The 18,734-nt window shown below is 39.1% G+C and overlaps 1 protein-coding gene across 3 annotated transcripts in view; it reads right to left on the bottom strand.

Annotated features, from left to right (window-relative positions):
• SLC25A21 (solute carrier family 25 member 21) overlaps window positions 1-18,734 on the bottom strand; it is a 486,164-nt gene that overhangs the window by 180,728 nt on the left and 286,702 nt on the right. For all 3 annotated transcript variants that reach the window (XM_040476980.1, XM_040476978.1, XM_040476979.1), the window contains one exon: window positions 13,511-13,559. In XM_040476980.1, the coding sequence (XP_040332914.1) occupies window positions 13,511-13,559 (49 nt within the window). The remainder of the gene's footprint in view (window positions 1-13,510; window positions 13,560-18,734) is intronic.

An 18,734-nucleotide genomic window follows, 5' to 3' on the forward strand; every position in this document is an offset into this window, starting at 1 on the left:
ACACACACACACACACACACACACACACACACACACACACACACACAACAACAATGCCCGTCCCTCTCCCCTGCTCCTGCAAACTAGCCTCATTAAGTTGTGTAGGTAAAAATTAAGATTGTATGCACTAAAAACATTTCCTTAAGGAGTGTCCAGGTTGTCTTCATGCAACCCACCTGTCACCAGCATCATGCCCACCAATCCACAGGTCACCCAGGAGAGTGAGTTCTATTTCTAGCCTAGTGGGTGGGGATCATCCATGCGCTGGACTGGAAGAAATATTGGTTAAGCTTTGGCAGAGGAGAATGGACAGGACTGAGAGAGGTTCAACTATCCTGAATCCAGATGACAACTTCTCCATGGCAGGATTACTAAAGAAGCAGCTGGTACAGAGGTCCTGGAAAACTCACTGGCACTGAATGAATATATGAATATAATTTCTAATTCTCTGTGGTAGAAAACAATAAACCACAAGTTAAGCATTGAAGAAAGAACAGCTTAGGCTATATAAAATGCCCAGATTATGTAGCCAAAGAAATATGTGAATTCCATAAAGTATGTGAACTGCTCTTGTGTGTAGTCTGGCTCAAAAGTCAGTCTCAGTGTTTTTGTTTGTTTTATTTTTCCAAACACAAAATTTTAAAAATATATATGTAGTGTCAACTCTTAAACTATAATCATTCACTAAGTATTTATTGAGCACCTACTTTATGCCAACGCTGTTCCAGACATTGCATGCATGGATCAGTGAACAGAGAAAGAAGGTGCTTTGCTTTTAGAAGCCTACATTCCAGTAGAGGTGAACAAACAGTTAATGAATACACAAGCAAATCACATTGATGACTAGTTGCAACATAAGACTAGTGCAAAGATAAATAGGGTAATGAGAAATAGAGAAACACCAGAGGCCATGCTAGATGAGGCAGCCAGGAAAGATTCTAAGATGACAGCTGAACCTAGGTATGAAAGTTGAAGAGAAGCTAGTTATTCCAGGAAGAAGGGATATCAGGTACACAGGTCCTGAGACAGGAAGAGAGCTTGGCATGTTCAAGGAGTAGAGAAATCCCACTGCTGGATATGTACTATGATCACATTAACATTTTTTTAATGTTTATTTACTTTTGAGAGAGAGAGAGAGAGAGAGCAAGGAAGGGGCAGAGACAGAAGGAGACACAGAATCTGAAGCAGGCTCCAGGCTCTGAGCTGTCAGCACAGAACCTGCCATGGGGCTTGAGCTCACAAACCATGAGATCATGGCCCGAGCCGAAGTCGGACACTTAACTGAGCCACCCGGGAGCCTCCTAAGATCACATTTTTAAGCACTGACAACATGCCTTTGAAAACATAAAACATCTTATTGGAAGAAGCCTTGTGATCTCTTTGAGGTATACCCTTAATTTCCAGGTAAGAAATCAAGACCCATAGCAGTTTCATTGACTCACTCATCTGGGGCCAACAGCATTGAACTGGAACACTGGTCTCCTGTCTTTATCTTCTCTGAGTTGATATGTGTTACTACATTCTCCCTTGACAGTGTCCACAAAGCCTGGAAAGCCTGTGCACAAAAAGGGATCATCTCTGCTAGCCTGTCCTTTCGGAATGAAAATGGGTCAGAATTGCAACCAGCTCCCACTATAGAACAGCTAAAGAAAGAAAATCAATACTTTCTTCTTACATAGATTTAGTTTTCAGAATGTAAAAGGGCACAAATAGATAACTTACATTCTAAAGCCTGTTTTCCTTTGAATATTTAGCAGCATTGAATTAGATCTGCAAATGAGACTTGTACCATGATGTGGTGTGTCTTACATAAAAAAGAGAAATGAATATCCCAGATAGATTTTGATTACCTCAAATTGAGGATATTCAGTTTACTTTTCAATGGTTTTTGCTACAAAAGGAAAGTATGTAACCTTTTAAGTACACAAAAAAGTTTTACTGGAGAAAATATTCAATCACCCCCAAATGGGAAAATTTTATTCTGAAGGAACTTGGCACAGAGTATTCAATGTTGCATCCAGAGAATATACGGCTCTATTTATCATCTTGCAAACTTCTTCATTATGTCAAAACTAAATCTCAGCTGTGCCCTGACTGCAAAGCAAAAGCAGTACAGGCTATTTTAACCATCCCAACAAGAATATTTTGAGAATGAATCGATTTTCCAGGAATGTTAAACAATTTTACCAATTTTTGGTCAAGGCTCTCAGGTAAGATACTTACTACATTATCAGTCTTGAATTTATGTTTGTGTAAGGAAATTTATGATTTTTATTCTTGCTTCACAAAAAGGAAAAACAATCTTCTAGAATATCCATAACCGTAGTTTTCAGCTGTGCTACAATCCCAACGATTTAGACTTCATTAGGCTTGATTCCCACTGTACGCTCAACTCAAAAGCAGCTTTCCCATGGGCATGGCTTGAGGTTCTAAGGTTCAGCTCACAGTTAGAGCTTTCACTTCTCAAGCAGCTTCTTTCTCAACACTTTCAAGTTTTCTCACGCTGCAGGAAGAGCTTCCCCCATTGTACATGTCATGTAGGGAATATTCCAGTTCTTTTGAGATAAGCACCTGCTCTTTTTAAAAAATATTTTTTAAGTATTTATTAATTTTTGAGAGAGAGAGAGAGTGAGCAGGGGAGGGGCAGAGAGAGAGGGAGACACAGAATCCGAAGCAGGCTCCAGGCTCTGAGCTGTCAGCACAGAGCCCGACATGGGGCTTGAACTCACAAACTGCAAGATCATGACCTGAGCTGAAGTCGAACGCTTAACCGATTGAGCCACCTAGGTGCCCCAGGACCTGCTCTTTTTAATAGATGCAGATGAGAAGAAACACCCTTGATAAGACGATTTTATTTTCACTGGTGGCAGACTACTTAGAGCTTAGCTAAAAATCATTTAAAATAATCATGGAAATCTACTCCCAAAACCGAGAGCACACTGTATACACTGTATGCTAGGTAACTTGACAATAAATTATATTTAAAAAAAAATAGTAAAATAAAAAAATAAGTATGATAGCCAAATAAAAAGCAAACATTTTGAACTTTTGCTTTACTTCTTGAATTTAGAGCAAGGCCTTATCTCAAAAAGCCTTGAATAGCCACTGAAAATAGACATGGTATGAGTTCCAAATTCTCTACCCCCTCAAAATGTGTACTTAAAATAGAAGATTATCTGAGCAAACTTTATGATTGTATAAAAACGCTTAGAAAAACATCCCATTTGTTTTTAACTCAAAATAATCCAAAATCAGTTTATTTCATTCTCATATATTATAGTCTTACTACAGACTAACAGCCCAAAATTGGAATTTAAGTCACAGTTAAGACAAAATACGTCATTATAGGGAAACATGTGATGGTCATTGGCTAAATAAGTAGATTAATGAAGCTGTTGAAAATTTACAAACAATTGGATAAAACTCTGGATGGGGCCTGGGGTGGGGGGTGGGGAGAAACAGAGGAAATAGTTTTCATGCTGATGCTCATTTTAGAAGTAATTCACTTTCCCATGACAAAGATAAGAAAGCCATTTAAGAGTTATTTACCTTTCAGCTTAAAAAAAGAAAAAAAGATGTCTGGAGAAGCCCACTGACAGGCATGAAGAATGTATAGGCTCTTTTCCTTCTCATCCTTCAGTCTGGGATCACACAGAAGGAGAAGCTTTTGCAGTTAAGCAGGAGGAAGAGAGAGGTAACAAAACGGAACACACGTTATGTTATTACCTAAGGGAGAATCTTCTAAGCCCATTTAATTAGTTGGAGAATAAGAGCTACTGTACTTTAAACAAACACCAAATCTTTATTTTAAAAATTTAGACAAAAACACAAATGAAGGAAAGATTAAACACTTTACAGAGGTTCCACATTGTGAGTCCTAAAAATAGCATGCTCCTCTAGGGAGTGATTTAAAAAAAGAATTCCGTTTACAAATAAAAAAGAAAAGAAAAAAGAAAAAAATCAGAATTAAGAGTTCAAGATTATAAAGTGAGTTACAGTTGATTTAACAAAATTGAGAGTTTTGTTATTTTATGTGGGAGGAACTGACTGGATTTTTTAAAAGGGTTTTCTCCTTATTAATGAATCTGGAAAATAATTTTAGCAGATGGTAGCAAGAATATTCTGCATAAGATCTTTGGGACCAAGTTTCCTCCCAAATGTCTCAGAGCAACAGGTCTTTAGGTGTCTCACATTCTATCTCCTCCTCATCCTTGGGCCCCTGGAGAAAAGATTAAAGCTACTTAGTAGCAGCAAAGACTGACATGCACCAAGTACTCTATGGGTAAGGAAACTATTGTAACCAACCCAGCCGACAGCCTGGCTTTATGTCCAATGGAAGGACCACCAAATGATGTGAGGGAGGGAAAGACCTTCTACTATCAACCCTTGTGGGTTTTCCACAATTCTGATACAACACTTGTTATCCCAAAGAGAGGCAGGATCATTGTCCACGTAAATATGCCAGCAATAATATTAAAGAAATCTCTTCATTGGGTCACGGCCTAATATCCCTAAACTCTCTGCCTTTCTCCAGAAGGGCACACTAATCTAGAATGTAGACGTGCTGCATTCTAAACAGGGCACAAAATAGGATTATTTTTTCTAGTTTTAAGGTCATGCTTAGATTCTACACGTCTTTTTAATTAAGTCACTATACAAATGTGGGACCCTTTAAAGTTTGTCATGTGCTCATTGGCAATGACACATTTGATTTGTAATAAAGTACTTAGGTGGGAGCAAATGGCATTTTAAAGCATACATGGATTCACTTATGCATTCACAGCAATCCTACGAGGTAACAATGAGCATAGTCAATTTTCACCTATATTATCCATCTTGTGCACTGTTCTGATTTGATTACGCTAATAAATAAATCTTTAGTGATGACTGCAAGGAAAAGCATGACAATCAGCACAGAGTTGCAGCATGGTCACCACCTAGTCCTTCCTTGCTTTCAATAACTACAAAAAGACACTGCAGTTAAGTAAAACACATGCAAGAAACCCTAATGTGGTCATGCAACTGCAAAAGGGAAGGTGGAGTTATATTCACAGGTATTTGGGGATACTGCGACCATTTCATACCATTATATGTTGCCATTGATTGATTTAGCTACAGTGACAAAGTCCCAATAAAAACATAGTCTATAAAAATGTGCTTCTACTCCTTGCTTGCTTTACTTCAGACACATTCTCTCCATGGTTAGAAATAAGCCATGACAGTGGTCTAGCCCCGAATTTCTACGGATGATGAGAAATCAGGCATAACCATGGTCTAACCCTGAATGTGATCTTAATGTTTTATACCACGGACAAATCGTTAACATATGGAAACAACCCTCTCAGCGGCTCTGTTACTTTTATTTAATCCTATAGACTCTACTGCCTCCCCTCTCTACTCCAGCCTAACTTTCCCTGCTGCTCTATTCCCATTTTGAAAGGATTCTTTTCTTCTTCTTCTTCTTCTTTCTTTTTTAAAGGATCTACTGGGGGAAAACATTCTTCGTTCCTTGTTTCCTCCCTGCTGTTCTGTGGGCCCCAATGCTGCTCAATGTCCCCACTCCAGTCTCTTAAATTAAGTGTTCATTTTCAAGTTCATGGCTGTTCCCTCTCTACTGCCATAAAGGGAGGCTGTGGATGCACCCCAGCTCTTTGCTCCTCACTCTCTTCTGGGCTCCCCACAAAGTAGCCTGTCTCCACAGCAGTCCTCAGATTTCTCTTTTTAATAAAGTTTGTGGCAGGCTAACGCCTCTAAATCATTTTTACCCATCATAGCCATTTACCTTCTCTCTGTGACAACCAACGCTCTTTCCTCTCCCATCCTCTGGCATTGATTTTTGCTTCTGTAACCTCACTCGGTAGGACAATAGATGTTTTTTTCTGGCTGTAGATAATACTTTCCCATATCATTCTCACAAACCACAGAATGAGCTCTGCAGGGAACTTCTGTCCTTCCACTTTTATTCATTACGAACAAAAGCAGTTTACATAAATGAAACCAAGGAGAACCACAGGTAAATGAGATGTTTAACACACATCCACACATGCACAGAGGGGTGGGGGGAAGGAACTCTTTACATGAAAACTTTTTACAGAACTGCCTATAAGGGTATTCAGCAACATTTCCCAAAGGTTGACCCAGTGACTAGTCTGGGCTCTCTGCTTAAGATTCACCCAAGAGGGTGTTAAATATAACTATTGGTAGGTCCCATCCCTAGAGTTTTGGCTTCAGCAGGTCTGGGGTACGGGAGCCACCAACAGAGTGTAAATCAATCTCAACAACTTGAGTAAAAGCCCCAGAAGCACATACAACAATGTATGGATGCCAAGTTTTCAACCCATGTGAGTCTTTAGAATTCACACAGTGATTAATATGTTTTGAGAGAAGTATGATAAGACTTTTCAGTGCAAGTTAAGTCCTGATGGGAGGAAGGATGGAAGCCAAGGTATGTACCGGCCGATCCACTCACCAGCAGCCTGTAACTGTATGTCTGTAATGAGATGTGGAAACGCCTCTCCCCTTCTTGCCTTCCCTAGCACCCACCAGAAAATGTGCCTTGCAGCTCTTTGACAGGACGCAGTTTTAAAAGATCAGTTTTTACAGGATCAGTAATTTATTTAGTTTGCACCTGATTTATGCCACATTCAAAAACGAAACAAAAGTGATTAAAAATGACTGGGGGCGAAACAGAATGAACACCTTAGTAATGCTCTCCTCCTGAAGCACAAGGAACCATTTCCCTTCCAGGGAATAAAAGTGTGAAAGGTATATAAGCTAAAATCCCCTTGGACTGCGATATGGGTAAATCTTTGAAGCTTCTGATTGCCACTTTCTTCACACAGGTACAAACCTTCAAATGCATATGCAGTAAAATTCCCTTCCACTGAGGACCCTGCTTAATTGCAACTGTCAACGCATTCTAAGCAACAGTATTCTTCTTACTGAGGAACCACTGGACCACTTCTCTTTCCCCTTAAAGAATTTCTTTCCCATTGCATTCCAGACCCATGCTATCTAATCCAGTAACCACTAGCCATGTGTGGCTACACAGCATTTGAAATGAGACTGACTAGTCAGTATTTAGATGTGCCCTAAGTGTTAAAATATGCACCAGATTTCAAGGGTTAAGTATTTAAAAATGGAATGTAAGGGCGCCTGGGTGGCTCAGTCGGTTAAGCGTCTTGACTCTTGGTTTCGGCTCAGGTCATGACCATGAACCTGTGGGTTCGAGCCCCGCATCAGGCTCCACACAGACAGCACAGAGCCTGCTTGGGATTCTCTGTTTCCCTCTCTCTCTGCCCCTCCCCTGCCTGGGCTCTCTGTCTCCCTCAAAACAAATAAATAAACTTAAAAAAAAAAAAGGACATGTAGAACCTTGGGCAAATTATTTTCAAACAAAGACTGTAAAATATCTCATTAAATTTTTAAATTGATAAACACATTGCTATGACAATGTTTTTGGATACATGAGGTTAAACCAGATACACTGTTAAACTTAATTTTACCTGTTTCCTTTTACTTTTTAAAATGTGGCTACTAGAAAACTTAAAATCATATGTGTGTCAGGAATTTTATTTTGATTAGCCAGTGCTGTCCTAGATGAAGTCCAGCATTTTGCTTTCTGTCTCAAAGCTTGTCACACATGCTCTCTGAGGACCTTCAGTCCCCTGTGGGTTCAGCCCACCCCGCTTTCATTTTGGCACACCTGTTGGAAACCCTCTCGCCTCACTCTTCCCTAATCCAGTCTCTGGAGCTGCACTACAAGCCTGAGATGTTTCTGCCCACCATCCTATCAAGTAATATCTCCTCTTTTATTTAAACAGATTCTTACTTCCCACCTCTTTTATGAAATTTTATGTCTTTTAATGACAACAGCACAGCTCCTGGAGGCCAGGCACGATGCTTGCTGTGGCACACAGTCCTAAATAATGTCAGCACATAGCCCTAAAATGATATGTGGAATGATGTCAACAGGAACGCATAGATGAAACTGATGCTCTCCTGCCCTCAGACCCAGAAGGACTATCTACTTGCAAACACCCCGCCGAGAAAAGATTTAAATGTAGTGCTCATATAACACAAGTCTTCCGGCTTGGAAACTTGAAACCGCCTGATTCCATATTAAACATTTCCCCTCTCCCACACTTTTTATTTTCCCTCGTATTTCCCTGACTACCTTACAAACTCCATTTGTCTTTGTAGTCCCTTTTCCTTTGCTGACACAGTATTAAATGCCGTGTGTGTGTGTGTGCGCGTGCGTGCGTGTGCACTTTATATATATATATATATATATATATATATATATATACACATATATATATTCATATAAACATATAAGCATATATAAATACCATAAATATGTATATCCCCATTCATTTCTCACAATAATGTACATACCATTATTGTTCCTATTGAAAGCTTAGGAAACTTAGGCACAGGGAAGTTTAGTAACTTACCTGATGTTACACAGATAGTAAGTGAAGAAGCAGGATTTGAACCCACGCTGCCTAACTCTAGAGCCAGAGTCCTTAACTGCCAGGTTATCCTGTCTCAGGGAGAGTATACACAAACACCAAGGCCCATGTAAGCTTGAAGCTGCTAGGGCCATCTGGTGCCAAGTGAGAGAAGCACCCTACCCCCAAATGAATCGTATGCAGGAAACGGAGAGTTGAAGGGAGACAGAGAGGAAGACAGAGAGAGAATGAGAGACAATATGAGAGAGAGATGATTATTTTATTGTTTTTGTTTATTTATTTAAATCCTTGGGAGAATACAAAGCTAGAAACTAACTTTGGTCTTTCTAATTATACAAGGACATAGAGTCTTTTGTCATTTATAGTTATGTGTTCTTAACCAGAAGGTTAACCCACAATTGTATACAAAGTTCTTTGCATATAACTTTAAAAGAACCATAAAATAGTTTTGTTGGTTAAGAGACTGTTGAGAACTGAGAGCAAACTGAGGGTTGATGGGGGGTGGGAGGGAGGAGAGGGTGGGTGATGGGTATTGAGGAGGGCACCTTTTGGGATGAGCACTGGGTGTTGTATGGAAACCAATTTGACAATAAATTTCATATATAAATAAAAAAAAAAAAAAGAACCATAAAATAATGTATAGGCCTATCTCTAGGAAGAATCTCAAAAGAGACCTTGATTCTACCTAAGTGTCATGTATATAATAGCATCTCAGTCAAGTCTCCTCAGCTAACATAAGGTGGGACACTTACAGCAAGGCAGTTGCCATGTGGCTAGCTTATGCTAACATGGGTCTATCCCTGGAGCTATACTTCTATGAAGCAGATACACTAGTTCCTATATTAAGCCAGGTGCCACAGTGCCTAAAATCCCTTCATAAAAAAATTATCAATTATAACTTCTAATCATCTTTTAAAATGCAAAGTGAGTTCTTACAAAATTAAAAACGCATGCTTGAAACGTAAGTGCCCGTCAATGGACGAAGGGGTAAAGAAACTGAATGCACTAAATACAACAGAATATTATTCAGTCATAAAAAAGAAGGAAATCCTGCCACTTGTGACAATGTGGATGGATCTTGAGGGCATCATGCTAAGTGAAATAAGTCAGAGAAAAACAACTACCGTATGATCTCACACGTGAAATCTAAAAAAAGAAAAGAAAAAGAAAAAAAAGAGAAAAAATGAAATTTATAAGTAAAAAGAACAGATTGGTGGTTTGCCAGAACCGGGGGGTAGGGGGTGAGTGAAGTGGGTAAAGGGGGTCAAAAGGTTCACACTTCCAGTTATAAAATAAATGAATCCTGGGACGTAACGTATATCATGGTGACTACAGTTAATAGTACTGTATTGCATATTTGAAAGTTGCTAAGAGAGTAGCTCTTAAAAGTTCTCAGCACAAGGAAACAAATTTGTAGCTATGTATGGTGTTGGATGTTAACTAGACTTATTGTGGTGATCATTTTGCAATATGTACAAATATCGAACTATTATGTTATATACCCAACACTAACATAATATTATATCAATTACATCTCAATTAAAAAAAAAAGGAAAACGCACATTTATGGCATCTCTTTCTCCAAATCTCACTAGAATGATGGCTTCTCAGTCCTGGTTCTGTTTGTCTTCAGACCCATTTTCTTGTTCCCTTGTTCTGTCCTGCTTTATTATGCAAAAAGACTGCCTTCTGCTAGGCTGGGTTTCCTAGGTTTCCGCAGTTTAGCAAATAGAAGCACTGGTGGGAGACTGAAGACTGGGGAGAAATGAGAAAGTAGAGGATTTTTCTCTCTGTCTGTCTGCCTCAGGTAGTGAACCTGGCAATGGCTGGGGTTCCAGCTACAACTAGACAGATCTACTATGGTTCCAGCTTCACCAGGTAACCCTGGCCTTTGGGCTCAGGTAATACCACCAATCTCCCTTGGCTCTCAGCCTGGGGTAACAGAATTGATCATTTACAAAGTTAAAAAAAGGAAAAGAAAAAGAAAAAAAAAATCTCCGTAAAGGATGAGTTTGGAAATGCGTTTTCATTCCACAATGAAAAGAATTAGACAGAAATAGAATCCAAAAAGAAAAGACTAAACTCCAAAAAGTAAAAATTTAGTTTGCTATACTTCTGCACATGAGATGTTGTTGAAAATGAGCCATTTCCATACTTAGGTTAATTCAGAGTACTGCCTTTTAAGTAATATTATCCAAGGATAGGCAAAAACAGCCTACAAAACAACTCTGAAGTAAGTGAGGTTTGGCATGGTGTATGTCATCTCCCACTTTGACAATGCCTACAACAATTTAGAATCCAGTGCCCCTGATGTCATTAAGGAAGGTGACATGTTAAAATTACCAATGCTGCATGGTTTCATATGTTATCTCTTACAGTTTACAGTTTATCTTATTTAGAAATGTAGTCATCTCCTGTACAATATAATGGTGAAGTGATTTCAGCATTTAGTCTGTCCTATCTATTCCCTGTCACTTCTGTGTTAGTACCCAGTGAGATAGGCTGCCAATCTTTGCATATTCTACTTCTGTTGCAAAGTCAGTTGCACGTTATTTTGGACTTTCAGTTTACTCTATGATTGTGTCTTTATTCAATATACGTTTGATTGCTATACAGGTCAAATATCATCCCATATCAAATTCCCTTCTTCTTCAGGGCACCTGGATGAATTATATTTCCCTCCCCTCTGAAGTTAGACAACAGCATGTGACTAATTCCAATCAATGAATGCTATTTTCTTTTTATTTTTTATTTTTTATTTTTTTTTTCAACGTTTATTTATTTTTGGGACACAGAGAGACAGAGCATGAACAGGGGAGGGGCAGAGAGAGAGGGAGACACAGAATCGGAAACAGGCTCCAGGCTCTGAGCCATCAGCCCAGAGCCCGACGCGGAGCTCGAACTCCCGGACCGTGAGATCGTGACCTGGCTGAGGTCGGACGCTTAACCGACTGCGCCACCCAGGCGCCCCAATGAATGCTATTTTCAAAATATCCATGTAACAAAAAAGATGTAAAGCCCCAGTTACTTGGCACATCCATTTCAAGAAGTATTCTATTCAAACCCAGTACCATGAAATAATATAATTTTTGAAACTTATTGTGATGAAATTCCTACTAACTCATCAGACTGTGAGCTCTTTAGGACAGAGCTCGCCTGGAACCCACAGGCACTAGATACTTAATAAGTAAATGAATGAATGATTGTGTGACTGAATGAGTGACCACAATTTCAATATCATGTCTTATTTAAATCATTCTTATCTCTCCTCTGGGTTCATTCGAACACGTCACCAATTTAGGAAATTAACCTTAAAAAAACCAGTTTATTCCTCAGTGAGGCTAGAAACAATATTCTGGCTTTTCAAAGGTTGGCATGCAGTCTAAGAAGGAAATGCCAGTGAGTTTTGCTTTCTGTTTCTGAACACTGTAAAAAGATGGGCCAGGAAGTGCATGCAATTTTACATTTGAATGTAATTGTGGTTTTCTTTCTCTGTTTGGGTTTGGTGACTTGAGGCTGTAATGGACTGAATGTTTGTGTCCCCCCAGATTCATATATTGGACCCCTAACCCCAGTGTGATGTTATTTGGAAATGGGGCCTTTGGGGAGGTAGTTAGGTTTAGGTGATGTCACGATATTAGACTCGGTGGAGTGCTGATAATGGGGTTAGTACTCTGATAAGTAGAGGGAAAGATATCAGAGCTGCCTCTCTCCCTCAAGTGAAGACACAACAAGGAGGTGGCTGTTTACAAGTCAGGAAGAGGGCCCTTACCAAGAACCAAATGGACTGGCACTTTGATCTTGGACTTTCCAGCCCCAGAATTACAATAAATGTCTGTTGCTTTAGCCATCCAGTCTATAGTATTTTGTTATAGCTGCTCAAGCTAAGACAGGGCCAAATTCTCATCTTCTCTCATTTAGAAATGCAATATTATTTGCATGTCACAGCCTTGCTTTCAGTAGGCAGCTTAAGATTCTGCTGCCTCTTTAGGGAAATTAAGCAACATGTCCATTCAATGATCAGCCTGACTCTTCAAGTATTTTCTAACTTCGGCAGTGAGGGTCTGTTCAACCACCATTGGTTGCAAGGCACTGTTTGCTATTGAGCTCCAACGTAGGTACGCTGCTCTTAGGTTTGAAACAATGCAAATAAATGGGAACTTTCACTAAATTCTAACAGCTTCTAATTTAAAAAATAGAGAGCTCAGTAATTCAGCCACAGATTTATTTTTAAAAATGCTCTAGATCATAGTAAAACCCATATGAATTTTTTCACTTTTTTCACATGGTAAATAGAATTATTACATTGCCCTGATTTGCATCTTCCTTTAAGAGCAAATGCATTTTCCTAGAAATATGGCATTTTGCATTGGCAAATGGTTGCCACTTTAAACACTATTTAAGAAGTTTACTTGAAATTTCGTCTTTTTTTTTTTTTTAAACATTTATTTATTTTTGAGACAGAGAGAGACAAAGCATGAACGGGGGAGGGTCAGAGAGAGAGGGAGACACAGAATCCGAAACAGGCTCCAGGCTCTGAGCTGTCAGCACAGAGCCCGACGCGGGGCTCGAACTCACAGACTGCGAGATCATGACCTGAGCCGAAGTCGGACGTTTAACCTACTGAGCCACCCAGGCGCCCCGAAATTTTGAAGTCTCACATCAGAATGCTGACTATTAAGTAGCAGTCTGTTATATGCAATGCCTAATGAAAGTCTGCTGTCATAATTCAATGAAGTTCAGTTTTTGCATCATTTTGATAAATTTATCCCGCTTACCAGCTTCGCCACAAATCATACCTAATGGTTGTCATGTGAAGTCAGTAAAATATCATATACCTTCTGATGACCTCTTTCCAAAAGTGCTTTTCCCTATTCACATTTTATCTGTCAAATAGCATTTTCCTTAAGAAGTAAATATAAATGCCATTATTGGGAGAAGCTACTGGCCTAGGACAAGTTCTAGCATTTAGTGTTCTGACATCTTAATTTGGATATCAGCCAAAGTCAATAAAACTTGTTCATGCAGAACCTTACCTGGTTTTCACCACATCGAGGGGGTGCATCAGGCAAATTTCTACAAGACCTGAAAGACGATAAAGAAAAGTCCAATAAACACTTATGTAAACACTAGTTCTTGTTTCCTTGACCCCATTGATTTCTCAAGTATGAAGATTCAAATAAAACTTGGGGCTTTGGAAATGGCAGCTCGTAGTCAGAGACTAGTAGCAAAAGGCAAAAGTATGAGTGCTCTGGCACAAGCATGGAGGTGGGGCTGTAGGGGAAAGAAAATGCAAAAGGAATCAGATGTCCAAAATTCCAATCATCTAGGCAGGAACTATTGTGTACCATTCCAGTCCAATAAATAAATATATGTCAACGGAAAGGAGGAAAGAAAAGAAGGAAAGAAGGGAGAGAAGCTTGGTTTCAGCACTTCTACTGCCACTCACTAACATGACAAATCATAGCATCAATCTCAGTGTGCATGAAATAAAGATAATGATGTCTTTTATCTCCCTGGGTAGGTACAAGGCTCCAATGCATATTTAATACATTAATAGCTTAATAGAGAATATATATATTAAGTGTTCTTTGCATGCTAGACAGTATTCTAAGCAGTGCCTAGTTTATCTCATTTAATCTTCACAAGAGCTTGCTGGGTAGCAGGTATTATTATTCCCATTTTACAGATGAGATCATTGAGGCACACAAGGTTAACAACTTGTCTAAGATCTCACAGCTAAGAAGTATGCAGTAACCTCATAAAAAGCCCATGATCTTAACCACTGCACACTTAGAATTTCTATACCTTCTTGCAAATCCATTGTAAAGCCCTCCTGCTGTCTAACTGAGCAGAGAAGACTGCTCAATTACAAACTACTGGCATGTAACAATAGTAGCAGTAAAAATAGTATTATGTACTAGCGGTAGTAAAAATAATGACGGCAGCGATGGTCATTTAACACACAGTATCACAGGTATGCAAAACTACTAAGCAAGGTGAGTATGTATTATCTTCGTCTTTACTTGAATATAAGCAAACTGAGGTTGACAGTGTTGGTTGATTTGCCCAAAAGCCATATTATTTGTGGGTAGTTTCTTTTTTTTTTTTTTCAACGTTTATTTATTTTTGGGACAGAGAGAAACAGAGCATGAACGGGGGAGGGGCAGAGAGAGAGGGAGACACAGAATCGGAAACAGGCTCCAGGCTCTGAGCCATCAGCCCAGAGCCCGACGCGGGGCTTGAACTCACGGACCGCGAGATGGTGACCTGGCTGAAGTTGGACGCTTAACCGACTGCGTCACCCAGGCGCCCCTATTTGTGGGTAGTTTCTTAAACACAGACCACTTACCACTCTTTCCATTTGCAAACTAACTCAATTTGAGCTTAGCTGTGCTTTAGTTCACCTTCCCCATTCCATATTTATATATACAAACGTCTCTTACTCCCCACACTGGTAAGGTCCAGTTAGCCCAAAGTTCTTATGTATTGACCCAAAACAACTGTCTTCCTTTGGCTGAAACTAACAGGATCCAATATTAATTCCTGTGCCACAGGTTTCCCAGCAGGAATGCTCTTTAGTGGTTGGTAACCAAATCACTGACCCAATCAGTCCCATTGTCTAGAGATGGGAGGAGAACGATGTAGGACAGCAGAGGCAACAGAATTGCTAGGCACAATAGTAAAGCCACTGGGCACTGTTTTAACTTCAGAATAAAATCTGTTACTCAGGATTGCATGGGTGGGTTTCTTACTTGCAACCAGGAAAGTCTCAGTACATTTCCTCTTGCTTTAAAATTCACATTCACCTTGAAGTAAGAATCAGGTGACCAGAGTTCTCATCCTGGTGCCTTCAGGGAATGAAAACTTACCCCTGAGGACATCAGTACCTTACCTATAAAGGGAAAAGTTAAATGGTCTATCGTACCTTTAAGGTACTATATGTTTTACTTATAATTCTAACTTAAATGTTATTACATTAGCTAGAAAAGGATAAAGCTCTAATTTCATAAATAGGATTTACCCTGGAAACTGAGACGTATAAAATATAGTTCTTACCAAGCAAGAAGCTTCTATTAAGTGCACTTATGTGCATCTCATGAGCATAAGGTAGTAAGATACTCAGAATCAGCTTAGCAAAGCAAGGACACAGTTTCTCCTGCTAACGTGGCATTAGAAAAGAAGCAACATGTTAAACACCAAATAGCACTAGTTGATACATTTCTCAAAAAATTTACCACAGGAACTAACAATCCCAACAACTTATTAAAACCAGTAACAGAATTCATAGAATCTATTCACATTTATCTATACCTATTTGCAAAATTTTCCTCGTTTCCTGTTTGCTAATGGGCATTTCTGGTAGTAAGTAGGTAACTACCTTAGATTGTTATAGTTTTCTTTTCCAACCTCTAGTATGCACCAAAACATTTATTTTTTCCAACAAGCTTACATTGGTTGTCTTTTATGTGTCTGGCATTGAGGATAGAGTCTAGTGAAGGGAATGGACACACAAGAACAAACAATAATGCACGGGAGGAGGTGCAATGGTCAGAGTTTATGGGAACACAGCAGAGAGAGGCTCCTGATACGGCCTGGAGTTGGGTGAGAGGTGGAAAGGGATTCGAGGCCGAAAGAGGACAGAATGAGCATCAGGCATGGAGGAGACACTGCATACAAAAAGAAGGAAAGAGGAAAGAACAAGATAAGCATTGCAGTAGCTGAGGGTTGAAGGCAGGACATGGCAAGAGATGAGGCTGTAAGTGTATAGGTCAGGGTCAGATTCATGTTCAGGCACTTGTAATTCATCCTACAGGCCATAAAATGCCAGTGAAAGATATTCTTAAAAAATAGCTCTTTGGTTGTTTTTTCTTATTTCTTAATGTATCCATGTTTATTGAAGACATTCTGAGGGATTTTACTTTATTTTATTTTAATTTTGAGAGAGAGACAGACAGACAGACAGAAAGAGTGCAGGAGCGTGAGCAGGGGAGGGGCAGAGAGAGAGGGAGAAAGAATTCCAAGTAGGCTGTGCTCCGTGAGGACAGAGCCTGCAGTGGAGCTCAAACTCACAAACAGTGAGATCATGACCTGAACCAAAATCAAGAGTTGGACGCTTAACTGACTGAGCCACCCAGGCACGCCTATTTTATTTTATTTTTAAAGTAGGCTTCATGTCCAGAGTGGAGCCCAACACAGCACTTGAACTCACGACCCTGAGATCAAGACCTCAGCTGAGATCAAGAGTCAGATGCTCAACTGACTGAGCCACCCAGGTGGCTCATATTGAGAGATTTTAAGAAGAAGTGAGATATTAGTCTCTGTTAACATGCTCTCCCAACAATCTAATAATATGTCTACTAATCCTCCCACTGTTCCCAATCACACATTCACATGCAAACACATGAGCACTGAGGCTCCAACTGCTACCCTTTGGTTACCAGTAAAAGCATCATCTCTCATCAGAGCATAGATGGCCCAATGTCTCATGTACCTGTAATGCCCATCTATACAGCTACCTACTAAATTGTAACTTGGCCAATAGGAAAGTAGGACTTAAATTATCAAATGTAATTTGTCCAGAATCTCTTGGTTGTTCATTCATTGTCATCTTTAATCAAAACAAGTAATCTTGAAGAATTCAAGTGAGCAGCAAAATGCATCATAAGCAGAAAGGACAGATATGTTGGCAATGATATGGAAGTTTTGGTTTTCAATCAGAGTTCAGAGTTAAATCCAGATTGACTCAGGGTGAGAATGGCTGGTTGTTGGGTTGTTGTCCTCTACTGAGTAGCTAGGGGCTGTGAGATTCTGATAATTATTGATGGAAATAACCATAAAAGTAGAACAAGATGAATCATGTTGTCATAGGCCTAGATGTGACCCCTGGAAACTGAACTGTACTGTGTACTATTTGGCAATTCTATTATCTAGGATGAAGTCATTATCTAAATAATGGGTTAGAGGACACAGATTTAATGATTTCTCTTTTCTCATAAAACTCAAAGTTTAACATAGGCAAGAAGATGACTTTGAAATTGCCAACTCAAGACACACGAGTCTGAAAACAAATGAGACCTAGAAGTTTTGCTCTCACAACTTAGCATTTATTAAACTCACCAGCCACAGATGAACACAAAATAAAAAGGTTCAATCTCCTCAACCAATGCATAATACAAAAATGGTATTGTTAACTATCAACCATGGAACCAGTTTCCTTGGAAAAAAAAGGTTATAACTTCATGATATTTGAGAAGGAATATGAAAAAGAAGTGAGAACCTACATAATTATAGATTTAGACCAGAGCTTTCCTTATAACTCTTTCTGGTTGTTTTTCAAATTAAATTATGTGCTTGATCTTCAAACCAGAAAAATAGACACTTTAGAGATAAAATATCTTCAAGATAGGTTTATTTTTAAATGTATTGGACTATCTGCATCTTTTATTCATTTTGTGGATAAAAAGCATAATCAAAACTTAACCAAATATAGTAAAAACTGTATAAAAACATGTTTAAAAAGTACATTTTCCAAATAACATGCTATATATAAGGAAGTTCAAGATATTTCATTTGTTATTTTTGAGGCAATTGCTTATTTATCACAGTAACAAGCTAGCAAGAATTGCTATTAGATTTATTTAAATTAGATAAAAGACTAATTTTATAAGGCCAGAATTTATGAAAATTAAGAAAGCCCAAAGCAGATTGATATTGTGAATTTATCATATTGTAAATGTTTTCATTGTTCTTACAGATCCATGCCACTTCAGTGACCATGACCATTTCTGTATGATTCAAATGAAACTGGTAATGTGACCCAGTCATGAGCACAGAAAGGTATGGGCTAGCCCCTGAACCTTACCTTGGGGTTTCCCCTAACTGCTCCCTTCTTTCAACTGGCTTACATACATGATTTCACCTGAGCCAGTATTGCTGGAAAAGGACTAACATGACCTAGTCATAAACCGTCTCCCAGCCTCCATTTTTTTTTTCTGAATAGGACTCTTGGCCTATTTAACCACAAACTGTACTGAACATGTACCCCATCCTCTTCGTCAGATTTAACCTGAGCCCACATCTTTTCCTAAGAAGAGTACAGACACTATCATACAGTGATTTAATCATGATTGGTAAAAGAACAGTTTCTTCTCAGTGTTCAATTCTCTGGGCCTTTCCTTTTTCTCTGAAATGTCCTGTAAAGACACACATACACACACACACACACACACACACACACACACACACACACACACACAC

The sequence above is a fragment of the Herpailurus yagouaroundi genome, unplaced genomic scaffold, assembly GCF_014898765.1.
Source record: "Herpailurus yagouaroundi ecotype Mexico unplaced genomic scaffold, PumYag 141, whole genome shotgun sequence".
In the NCBI taxonomy this organism is placed as follows: Eukaryota; Metazoa; Chordata; class Mammalia; order Carnivora; family Felidae; genus Herpailurus; species Herpailurus yagouaroundi.